The 13313-nt window shown below is 38.1% G+C and overlaps 1 protein-coding gene across 1 annotated transcript in view; it reads left to right on the top strand.

The window, feature by feature from the left end:
- TPPP (tubulin polymerization promoting protein) overlaps window positions 1–12642 on the top strand; it is a 67319-nt gene extending 54677 nt beyond the window's left edge. The window contains exon 4 of the mRNA XM_068396422.1: window positions 3859–12642. Coding sequence (XP_068252523.1) covers window positions 3859–4053 — 195 coding nt within the window. The 3' untranslated portion in view covers window positions 4054–12642. The remainder of the gene's footprint in view (window positions 1–3858) is intronic.
- Window positions 12643–13313: the final 671 nt, after the last annotated feature.

Here is a 13313-nt window from a genome sequence, read left to right as displayed (position 1 = left end):
CACTTCAAGAAAGATGTTGAGGTGTTGGAGCAAGTCCAGAGGAGGGCGACCAAGCTGGTGAAGGGTCTGGAGGGTCTGACCTATGAGGAACGGCTGAGGGAGCTGGGGTTGTTTAGCCTGGAGAAGAGGAGGCTCAGAGGTGACCTTATTGCAGTCTACAACTACCTGAAGGGAGGTTGTAGTGAGGTGGGAGTCGGCCTCTTCTCCCAGGCAGCTAGTGACAGGACAAGAGGACACAGCCTCAAGCTTTGCCAGGGGAGGCTGAGGTTGGACATTAGGAAGATTTCTTTTCAGAAAGGGTTATTAGACATTGGAATGGGCTGCCCAGGGAGGTGGTGGAGTCACCATCTCTGGATGTGTTTAAGAAAAGACTGGAGATGGCACTTAGTGCCATGGTCTAGTTGACATGGTGGTGTCAGGGCAACGGTTGGACTCGATGATCCCAGAGGTCTCTTCCAACCTGATTGATTCTGTAAGTAAAGATAGAGCAAAGTTTAGTCATTTGATTATGTGATAAACTTTCTTGCATCTTCTATAGCAGCTTCCTCTGGTGTTAGGGAGTATGAAAGATATTTTGACAACCATCATGCCCTAGCTTTTTCCCTGCTGGCTTACATGTTGAGAGTCAGAGATGGGATCTTCGTTTTCTTAGTAAGTTTGTTAAGAACATACAAGAAGTGTGCTAATTGTTAAGAAAATGCCTTTAGTAAGAAGCATCGTATGTTCTTTTGGAGGGATAATGATCTAGTAATAACTTAAGTGTAAGAAACTTCCTCACATGTATTCTGTCCTACAAGTCAGCCTTTATTAATAGGCTCCTGTAGGTGTTATGACCTGTGGGGGTTTTAAAATGAAAATGAAATGGGCAGACTGTATATTTATACATGTTAGGTGAGGCACATGTCCTGACCACTACTATAGATGCTTCATGGTTCAAAAAGGTGGTTGGTGGAAGACTTTGTTCAGTCAAGCAGTCTGACAATTTGTCTTCAAGTGGTGATTGCGTTCTCACTCATGTACACTGCATAATAGGAAACACTACACAGCAGGAAATACTACACCATATAAAAGCTTATTCCTACTGGCTTCTGCCAGAATTTTTGTTCAAGGTACAGAATCACAGAATCAACCAGGTTGGAAGAGACCTCAGGGATCATCAAGTCCAACCGTTGCCCTGACACCACTCTGTCAACTAGACCATGGCACTAAGTGCCATGTCCAGTCTTTTCTTAAACACCTCCAGAGATGGTGACTCCACCACCTCCCTTGGCAGCCCCTTCCAATGTCTAATGACCCTTGCTGAGAAGAAATTCTTCCTAATGTCCAACCTGAACCTCCCCTGGCGAAGCTTGAGGCTGTGTCCTCTTGTCCTATCGCTAGTTGCCTGGGAGAAGAGGCCGACTCCCACTTCACTACAACCTCCCTTCAGGTAGTTGTAGACTGCACTAAGGTCACCTCTGAGCCTCCTCTTCTGCAGGCTAAACAACCCCAGCTCCCTCAGCTCCCATGTTTCCCTTCACTTACCAAACAAAACAGTGATTCACAAGTGAGACTTAAAATAGCACAGAATTCCCAGTGCCTGTGCACAGGGTGAAGCTAACAGGTTATGCACTCTTACAGAAGTGTGTGTCTTTGTTTTCCTCAAGTTGCCAGAGTAATTTCCAGTGGCCAGACGATCCTTTGGTTCTGTTGTGTGACTCTGTGTACAACCTACTCGATTTACTAATACCCTGAAAACAGAAAGAATAAATTCTCAGCTTGGCATCAGGCCAGGAGTTTTTACTTTGCTGCTTCTGATGTCTCAGCTTATACAGTTTTATTGCATTTTCATTTTAGCTAGCTGGGCTGCTAACACAATTACTGATCACAGGGTGTATTTTTTTTAATTATCTCTACTGTGGATACAGGTTTCCTGGTTATAAGGTGCTATCAGGCCAATGTGGACAAGAAAACTGTATGTATTAAGAAGCAGTACTTCTTCCTAAGCATTGTCTTCATTTCTGTTTTTCAGTATAGACAAATAACCACTTCTGCAAATAGTACTCAGAGACTGCAAGGCAAAAGTCCCTAAAGGTCGTTCAGCAATGCTATTTTGAGAAATGAATGCTCCAGTGGTCATTTTCTTTCAGATAGTGATAGAACTCACACCTCCACAACACCTATCCCCTCTGGCCCTTACGTGAAAGTAATGGTGCAGAGCAGTGCAGTATTGTATGTGTCACGTGTTACAGAATCACAGAATCGACCAGGTTGGAAGAGACCTCTGGGATCATCGAGTCCAACCGTTGCCCTGACACCACCGTGTCAACTAGACCATGGCTCTAAGTGCCATGTCCAGTCTTTTCTTAAACACATCCAGAGATGGTGACTCCACCACCTCCCTGGGCAGCCCATTCCAATGTCTAATAACCCTTTCTGAAAAGAAATTCTTCCTAATGTCCAACCTGAACCTCCCCTGGCAAAGCTTGAGGCTGTGTCCTCTTGTCCTATTGCTAGTCGCCCAGGAGAAGAGGCCGACTCCCACTTCACTACAACCTCCCTTCAGGTACTTGTAGACTGCCTTCAGACAGTTGTAGACTGTGTTGGGTATGTTTGGAGGGAGAAAAGCAAAAGTTTACAACCTGAGATTCTCATTAAGTAGTTATGTATGGGGGCAAATTCCCTCAAAACAGCTTTTATTTAAATGGTGTGGAGGATGTGTGGCTTCCATGATGTACAAGTTACAGAATTCATTCCTAGTCTAACTGAATCCAAGTATCCTGTTCCTCTTGGTACAGATTCAAGCGTCTTTTCCAAGTCTCTGATCTTTTAATTTTCAGCATTAAGAGATACTCGACGTATGTCATCCTATAGAAGAGCTGTGTTACTTTGAAAGCCTGTTTGTTAGGTCTGATTAATGAGCATTTATTTGGGCTGAGAATGGGTAGAGGGGGAATGAGGTTTTTGATGAAAGAGAAGTTTCCCAGAGCATTTACTTCACTGCAGTGAAGCCCATGTCACTTTTGTCTCTACAATGCACCCTAACACGGTGGCACACATAAGAAAGATACCCAGATTTTATCAGTCTGTGTTCAGTTTAGCTCCATTTCCACTACTGTGCAAAAATCTTGTTTTCCCTTCTCCTTTAGTGCCCTTTCTCTTGTAATTTTAAAATGTAAACTTAAGGGTCAAAGAGGCTGCTCCCAGTCCAAGCACACAGGTTAGCGTGCTCCTATATTGTTCTGTGAAAGACCTTTTTCTTTCTGCTTGTATAGTCAGATTTTCTTTGTCTCGATAACAGCAAAATTTTGATTTTTGAGTAGCTTGATACGACTCAGTTGAAAGCAATATAGAGGAAGGTCTTTGCTCAATGCCATTTTATAGAAGGCTAATTTGCTAACATTGAAAATAACTTTCAGTCCTTCTAGTTTGTTACTTCTCTCATAAATCCTAGAGTTTAGAATAAATTTGTCTCTTGAAGCAATGAATTTTAGCTGTATTGGTTTGCTTTTTCTATATTGATGGAGCCAGGCTTTTATGCTTGGAAGTTGATGTAAAGGATTTTGAACATGGTTGTTCCCTAGGACTTCTTCATGACTTTGGTGCTTAGAACTTGATTATTAATCAGAAGTATCTTATATTGAAAGTCTCTTCCAAAAGTTTTTGACATAGCTTGCACTATTTTGTTCTTAGCTATATGATTATTGTCGTTGTGTGTAGTGGCAAGAAACAAACATTTTTTTATGTCCTTTTGTTGGAAGTGAGTAGATGTTTACATAGTCTCCATCATTAGCAAAGATTTAAATGTTAGTAGCATGTACAAATATCTGTATTACGAATAATTGATTTGTGGTGTGTTTCTTTTCTTTCTTCCAATAGAAAGCCATTTCATCTCCAACTGTATCACGCCTTACAGATACATCAAAATTCACGGGTTCTCACAAAGAGAGGTTTGATCCCAGTGGGAAAGGAAAAGGCAAAGCTGGCCGAGAAGATCTGGTGGATGCTTCAGGATATGTATCTGGCTATAAGCATGCAGGCACATATGATCATAAAGTACAAGGAAGCAAGTAAGGCTGAGGGTTTACAACACAGAGAGAGAAAGAGAGGGGGAAAGAGAATATATTTGTAAGAATGACATAGATGAATCCCACATGTTTTGGTTATTGTGAATGCTAAGACTGTGTTGTCAAGAAGTTGTTTTCAGGAACTGGAACTGATTTCAACATCTGCTGAGTTACTTGCAGCACAACGCCACTTCATTACATTCCTCATGCGTATATTGGCAAAAATAAATATATTGGTACAAAAAATAACAACATTTTGTTGAGCTTCAGACAAAAAGAAAAACAAAATCAAGAGCAGTTATACCACACTTCGTCAATTCAAGCAAAAGATCTCAAACATTCCTAAATGTCCAGTTCCCCTGAGGATGTTGAAGAGAACCTCTTGAAAAGAGGGTCTTTCATAGCAGTCTTTCTGAAGAATATCCAATTATTTATGAGTATGATTTGACTACTGTTTTGGGGGCTTTAAAAAAATGTCTTATATGGGATCTGGCACTTTCCTTAAAGCATTCAACAATATATTATTCGGGAGTAAGTGGTTGTAATATACAAGGTACTAGCCTGTAAATGTCATACACCACTCATGAAAAATGGAAAAAAGAAAAGACAATATACGTTCTAAAGTATTTTGTGTCAAGAGAAAGAGGTGGAAAATACCAGCCCTTACTTTCCTCCTGTCTATACTTTGTACTTGTTACTGTGTGTACTGTAGCATGGTTCTGACTGGCTGGATTTGGATGGAGCTGTTGTACTAACCTGAGATGTGAGGAACAAGACCTTACTAAGAAAGTCTCTTAAAGCTTTTTGCAGTCTATTTTCAAGTTTGCACTGCCTCACATTTGAAATGAAGGGGGCATTAAGCTAATAATACTTTAAAATATGGGTAGTACTAAACACTGCCAATCAGATTGCTATTAAGAGAATGTAATTATGCACCTAGACTGCCACATATTCCCTTTAAGCTATAACATATGTAAGGAAAGTTTACGGCCCCTTGGAATAAGGACATTTACAATTAATATCCATGTAATTAGGTGCAATTTGCCCACAAAAATATACTATTATAACTGGGCTCCATTTTATGTTAGATTTGTTTGAAGCCAAGGGATTTGATTCTCCGTTCACTTTTGCTGCCTAACTTGGGAGTAGTAGTATTGATGGGAATGGCTTTCCACTGCTATAGAAGGAGAACCAATTCCACAGACTTAAGGTACAGGCAGCTGAGTGTGATGCCCAGAATGCCAGAACAGCTTAATAGGAATAAAAATAACTCATTCTTTAGATTGGTTAAAAAGGAGAGAAAAGGCTGGTCCAATTTTCCGCAAGAGCTGAACGAGTACCCTAATGTATTACTCTGCTTCTCTGAAACTATGAAACATAAGATTTTCAGTATTCAAAACCAGCTGCTAGCAGTTCTGCTTTGCTTTCTCTCAAAAAGAGCTCATGCACTGATTTTCATGTTTGACTCTGAATAAAGGTTAATAAATCTATTGCTGTCCCCCCACCTGTATCATCATCCCACTCAGAGTACATAAAATTTAGTGAGCAGGGTGTGCTGTCATGTGCCATGCACATCAATAGTCTGTATTTGGCCAATGGTTAGAAACAGAGCACTGTTTTTCAGCCCTCAAATGGTTCATTTTTTAATTTTCTGACATTGAATGGTAGCCTTTCTTGTAACTTTGCTTCCAATGACCCTTTGAGCCCATACATCAGCTTGAAACCAAAACAACAATAGCAAACAAAGGCAAGGACTTCCATGTGGACTTGGAGATTTTTTTGTTTGTTTATAATTTATTTTGGGTTTTGTTTTGAAGACGGAGGGAAGTTTGCCAAAACTCAGCACATATTCTTGTAAATGGCTTTTCCCATGGTTGACTCTGGTTACCTGGGAAGATTTTTGATGTATGTAAGGATGCTCAGGATGAGAAGCATTCAGCTTTGTGAAGCCTTTCCGAGAGTTACCCATTGTTCTTGAAGAAAAATTTCCATGGAGTGAAGGATTATCCACTCCTGTGTTACACTGGTGACCTGTCACACTCTGAGGCAGAAAATAGCATACTGTGACACAAGCGATGGCTAAATTATTCCAGCATCGTAGTGAACTGTCTAAATGTAGAGAAACTTCTACATCACTAGTGCCTGTGCACCTGAAGAAGGTTCCAGGATAGTCCTGGGGTTTATGTATAAATAGGCTAAGCCTCTAACCCTTGATAAATCCTTCAGCTAAGTTACAGGCAAAACCAGTGTCCATGTTCTTCCTATTGACTTTAAGACTTGACTCATAACTCACTGGTAACTGAAACGATCTGGATCCAACCTGAATGAAGGCTGAAGTCCAGTCTACTGCAGAGCCCTTTCAGCATGCTGTTGATCTGGCTCTTTGTTGCTAGCTCGCTGCCTTGTCTGGCACATCAGGTGATACTTGACCTGAGATGCATAAGTGACAGGCTTTCTCAAGTACCCAAATACTGAGTGTCAGTGATGCCAGACTGTAGCTACGCAGGAGGAGTGATTGGTTAGGAAGGTTTTAAGGTATAATTAGGTTTTAAGTTGCTAGTTCACAGTGTGAGCGAGACCAGCACACTCATAAGATAGAAGGCACGCAAAAGAATTGAGAATACGGACAGATCCAAGCTGATACTGACTAGAAATTGAGCTACTCTGCTTAGAAGAGGCTGATGGAACTAGCTGGTGTTCTGCCAGAGTTTACTTTGCATTACTTGTACAGTATAAAATCCCTGCGATGAACCAAAGCACTTTGTATGGACCTGATGCAAAGTTCTTTGAAATACTTTCAATGGTGTAGTAAGCTTTGGATCAGGACCTGAGAAGATGCTTCAGATTGCAGTATTTTATTTTGAGGAACACACTTCTTTGTTTCTTCTTCGTTTCTACAGTTGGATAGTTTTAAAACTCAGTCAAGCAGATGCATGAAAAGAAGTAATTCTGATATGACAGTGACAAAGGGAAGTTGTGGCTGGAAAGATAGTACTGTGGAAAGATTTTTCCCTTTTACTACACTTGGTGTGGAAGATAAGGGCTATGAATAAAAGCACTATATGCAGCTGTGTATTAGGGGTTCAGCCACCTACTTAGCTCTTACTTTTCCACTAGTATCTGCAGGAAATTAAAAGCTTAAATACTAGCTTGAATGTTAGCCATAAGTTCCAGGCCTGCCTGGGAATGAGGCAAAGTACATTTTCTTGCTCATCTGCCATTCCCTCAACTCTCAGGACAGCAAGTACAGCTGGTACCTCGGAGATTAGGGGAAGGGATAGCTCAGGAGGTGCAGGAGGTGACCCGTTTTCAACCCTTGAAGTGTTGTAGAGCTATGCTCTTCCTGTGCACCCTACTCCAGACATGACATTTAATTACAGTCTGAAGTAAGGACATGGGTACCTAATAAGGTTTACACTCGTCTTCTTTTTTCAGGCATCTCAACTCATTCCATCTAACTTTCCAGTCTGATTTTCAGCATCTTCTGCTACGTAGCACTCTTCTACGCGATATCTATAAAACCCTGCTGTTCCTAATTATCTTTGCTTTCATTACCGCAAACACGCTACCAAAACAAATGTGGTCAGAAAGTTCAGGTAGCTTTTAGCAGTAACTGCCATAAAGAAAAAACTCAAATTACACTGTTCATTTAAAATTAAACCCTTAAATACTATGGGAGTACACAAACTTACCTGTATCTCCACTGAGGCTTAACCTGACCATCAAAGCCTTTGCAAGACTGAGGACAAGAAATAAAAATCCTCACTGAGGCAAAAGAATAGTCCTTACAAATAATTTTCTAAAAATAACCTAGTTTTTAAATAAAGTATGCATAAGTCAAATGGTTTTCTTATTATTGTTTGCTTACTAATTCCCTCTAGTTACTCCATGTGCTTTACTTGTTGAGAGTTTTGCAACAATCTTATCAATATGAAATATCAGAAACAAAAATTATTGTCCTGCTTTTTGTGGCTATCAAAGCTATCACAATAGTGTTACTGAGAAGATGTTAAAAAACATACATTGTTTCAATAGTCCTATGCGAACAGTTGTCATTAATTGTAATCAAATATTTGGAATCCCAAAGGAGATATTGAACATTGGACAGTGGCCAAGATCTAGCCACTTTTTTTTTTTTTAAACCTACAATATTTCTTATTGCTTTTTCACTTTAGGGAAGGGAAAGGGAGATTTCAGAACTACTCGTATGCCACAACTTGTGGTTTTCATCAGCATAGAGATTGTCCTTCAAAGATCTTTTGGATTGAAGTATGATATTTTCCATGTACTTTACTGGTCTTACCTAAATTAAAAATTCCTCTGTCAACTTTTTGGCATTATAGAAAGCTTTGTTCATGAATTAGCATTTCAGTCACCCATATTTTCCCTCTGTTGGCTCAATTAATCTTTTTTGCAGTAGCTGGAATTAGCCAGAACTAAAAGGCAAATGACTGCTACGGGTTTGGCTTGCAAGTGATAGGTATCCCAGCCATCTGTAACGATCTGTAGAGAAAATCCTTGTGTATCTTTCTCCAAAACCAAAACTTTAAAGTTGTAATTGATAGGTTTTTTCCTTAAGGCTTGTCATAGTTATAAAATAAATTTTAATTCTTTGTGCCTGCATGTATGATATTCAAAACATAACCCTGCCTTTCAGTGATGCATGTATTCTGGGGGCAAGTGCCTGTCATCCATGAATGAGAATTCTCTGTTTGCACTGGCCAAGAAACAAACCTTTTACCTTCATGACAGAAAAAATGTAGTGTGTTGCACTAGTATGTGTCCTCTTAACTGACTGTTAGCCTTGCTTGTGTGCCAAAATAACTACAGATTTGTGGACATTATTTGTAGTGTGAATATTCTGTTCTTGGCTCGTCTATTAGTTGGTAATGAGTAATGTAATACACAAGACTTGTACAGGTTTGTGTGTGTGTGCACATACTCTTTGGATCCAGCTAAGTAATTAAGGTATATAAATGTTGATCCAAACCTTAAATCTTATTAGGGCCAAACTCAAGTCCTGCAGCCAATGCTGTTCAGCTTGGCCAGCTGGTGACACTGCCATTCTCCCTCCATAGCATAGGTAAAGATCTAAGGAGACTAACAGGGTAGACACGTCTACCCTGTTCCTATTTCTGTAGGAAGTCACTCTTCAGTGATTCTAACATAGACTTGGTGTGACAAGAAGAGTTTCTCCGTAGTGAGCAAGTAGGAGAGTGTCAGGGTGAAAGCAATATTTCCTCTGAGTACTCTCAAGAGACCATAGAAAATCATGCTGTGCATGGGCCCTGTATTCTCCTTTGCCCCAACTTCGTGAAGCAAGTTGATGCTCACTATGTATACGTGCAGTTGTTCATCGTCATTTAGTGAGTACAAAGTCATGGTATATTGAGGTGGGAAGAGGAAACAGGACTTTCGTACAATGCCTATGGACTTGAGTCTTGCATAGACCTTTATAAAATTAAATACCTGAAGCATAATGACAGATCTCAAACTTGTGTGAAATTCTCACAGTCTGGAGTGCCTCAACTTGCTACATGTGTACCTCCTGTATTTGGAGTGTTTGCCTGTAAAATAGCATTTATACATTCAGTTACATTTGTGCACACAAGTGCCCGTTTGTCTTACCTAATATGAGCTGGAAATGATGGACTGGGATGTTCTTTTTAAGTCTTCAGAATCCTAAAACCAGTGAGAGAGCTTTAGTTGCATTCATGCTTGCTCGTTAAACTCAAAAACAATGATTTGAAAGATGTCCCAGCTGAGAATGGTGTTTCAGGAAGCTAAAGAATGTTGCAGATAGAACCTCCACATCTTAATTGTCCAAGCAATTTGTTTTTGCAGGGAGAAATAACTGTAATATATTTGGTATTTTTTCATGTTTTTCAGTATATTACCTTGGCTATAGTGCTTCAAAATCCATATGGAAAAGGTGGATTTCAAAACAAGTTTAAGATATAACTCTTCACTTTGTTGTCAGAGAACATTTGAATTGACTTGTTTCATTCAAACTAATTGATCTTCCACTCTAGGTAGACTTTGGCAAGAGCAAGCCTAATAAATAAATAAAAGGGAAAAAACCCAGCCTATTTGCTGGGTATTCTTGACAGACATTTGCAATACTGGTAGTCTGAAATTATTTAAAAAAAAAAATTGTCTTTTGTAATCATGCACATGCATGTACACATGCACTACTTTGGGGGCTATATATACATGAGTGGCAAGGCTACAGAAGAGGCTTTTTTTTTTTAAAATACCTTACATTTGGAAATTGACATTGAAATGCCCCAGCTGACTAACCTGATTTGGAAAAATGTTAAGCACCTACCATATTCCACTGCAGATAAACAGCCAATGAATTGATTTTCAAATATAGTTCTACAGCATCTCTTTTTGTGAGTTGCTGTAAAGCTTGTAACCATTTGTAAAGGTCTTAAAGATAATGCTCATGGTTTGCCCTAACCTTCAGTTATCTTTATTCAAGATTTTTTTAATTACTTTGCACATTTTTCAGTACAGATCACAAACGTGAATAAAGTTACCTTCAAGTTAATTAAAAATATAGCCCTAAAAATACACTCATACTTCATCCATCTTTACATTTTGATCAGGAGCTGTGTTATGGATGATCAGCAAAATAAGAAAAAAGATTGCAATCTCTATCCCCACAATGGTGGATTATTTCAAGCTCCACTTTACATCAGATGAGTTTCTGTATGCTTGTATTTGCTCAAATGCTGTTTTTAAACAAAGTAATTAAATAATGTGAAATAATGCATCCTGGGCTCTGTTAAATAGGGTTATATTAATGCAACTGAAATGCTGTATGTCTGTAATATTCATGCTAAATACATACTAGCTCTTTACAAAGGCTTTGTGTAAGGTCAGTTAACCTACAAACTCTGGTGTCCTGTATAAAATCCTGTTGGCAAACTACTTTTGTTAGCACTGTAGTATATGAAATAGCAAGGTCATAGACAAAAACAAATTATAAGATGCAACAAAACTGTGTTTGTGTTTATCTTTGTGCTGGATTCAGAATATATTAGCTATGGCGAACTATTGCAGCAGGGAAAATGTTTTGTATAATGCTTATAATACAAAGTAATTTGTCTTTACATTGTGTAAAGCAGAGAAATGGTCAATGTTGGATAAGTATATTGAAGTTTATTCTTAGCAAGGTTTTATGTTTCACAGATTTAAATATTACAGGAGAAATATATATTTATACAGAAGTATAATTTTTGAATGTTTGAGGTTGGTTTTCTTCAGTCTTGAACCATTTATTTATCCACATTATGCTTTATTCCTTTGCTAGCTTGTTTATCTGTCCCTGCTGTTCCAACATCCATTTCTAATTTGGTTTAGATGTTTTGGTTCTTTATTTGCACAAATCTGGATGTGCATGCTATCAGGACCTGATCATAAAGTGTAGAGGCAAAACTTTTATCTTTGATAACTTAGAGCACTAATAAAAATGTAATCATTAAATAGTTGTGATATGGAGATAGGTCTTGATATAGTCTTCCTTGGAACACTGTACAGCATGATAAAAACCTTCAGTGAACTTTACTATTTCTTGTTCTTATTTTCATTTGTCTTTCATCTTGGTCCAGAAAACCAGGAAGCTGCTGTGTGCTAGTAATTACCTGCAATATTTATAATTGCAGGCATTGCAAACATTAACATACAGCTGTACTACCCTACTGTGTTCACTGTGAAATTTTCAACACGGTAAAAATTTTACATGATCATTTAACCTTACAAGTTTACTTTTTTTCCTCACTAATTTAACACTGAACCTTTTTTTTTTATTATTGCAAATGAATAACTTGAGCATAACATTTCTTAATTTTAACTATAATAGATAAACATATCCTAAGCAAAGATTTTTTAACCACTTGATCAAGGGGGCCAGGCACCATCCAGTGCAAAGCACACTGGGCAAAATCTTATCCCCACTGCAGTCAATGCCAAAATTCTAACTTGTTAGCAAAAATGGAACCACCGTTACCAAGGGGTTAATATGCTTAGTAACCGTGACAAGAGGTTATAGGGGAGCACAACAGTGATTCTCTATTGCCATATCTTTGTTTCTGTTAATTTAAAACTACTACTATTCAATCTTTAAAATAAGTAAAAGAAACTTGAAGGGGGGATCATATACTACTAGTTTGTACTAGGTTTTTTCAGGAAAAGGAAACAAATTTATATATATATATGCAATATATTTTTACACTGTTTATTAATGCTAGAAAGTATTAAATGTATCACTTTATCAGTGTGAATGTTAAAGTAATGACAATGTTATGGATGTTTTAAACCTTTTAAAGTTGTCTTGTTAAATTCTAAATCCACATTAACAATGGAAAAGCTACTTTGTCTACAACATTATTGTTGATGTTTTAGAGAAAAAGTTCAAGTACAGCAGTTGTTTGATTAGCACTGTAAAAGCTTGGCTTGAAAAGTTGTAGTGAAATCCATATTGTAAACACCATTTTTTAAAGCATAGCTTCTCATAAAGTATGTTATGACTGACTGTATGAAATTGTATCTTTAGTTGGTAAAGTGATCAATAAATGTGTTGCTACATCAATTCCTGGATTTCTTGAAGTAAATAGTATTTGTGGATAAACTTTGTTACCAACAGTTATTTTACAGTTTAGATGTTAAGCAAATTGCTAATGAATGTATAAATTACATCATAATACTTTTCTGAACAACCAGCTCTCTGGTTCTGAGCAGAATATATTTCTTCTTTACCATTTATTTTCCTAGTTTTAATAATGCGTAAAGCTGACCATTAACATTTTGAGAACACTAATATGGTCCTTGAATAGCCATGATGACAGTGATCCACCAAATGAGATCTGTCAGGGATGAAACAATTTCTTCTGAACTAGCTGCTTAGCGTAGATTGGTCCTCAGTCTCAAAAGCCTGAGTTACTTCTCTCACCTTCTCTGAGTGGTGTTGAAAATGTTTCACTTGCAAGAAAAGTCATTTGCTACATGGAGCATTGTTTTAAGGACCTTATGTTCAAAAGCAAATATGGACCTTTTATTAATAACAATATTCTTCAGCTTCCCAGTAGCAATAATACTATGATTTTTCAAGAAACAGAAGACTGAAGTTATTTAATTGAACTAAGAACATCATAATAACATAATGAATAATGTGATAATAACCCAGGCACAGTGCTGCTGTAGAAGCATAGAGGTACTGGATTAGCAACTACAAGGAGGGGAGCGGAGGGAGGCAAAAAAAAG

This window comes from Nyctibius grandis, chromosome 3 (genome assembly GCF_013368605.1).
Source record: "Nyctibius grandis isolate bNycGra1 chromosome 3, bNycGra1.pri, whole genome shotgun sequence".
NCBI lineage: Eukaryota > Metazoa > Chordata > Aves > Nyctibiiformes > Nyctibiidae > Nyctibius > Nyctibius grandis.
This window is presented reverse-complemented; position numbering and strand designations above follow the sequence as displayed.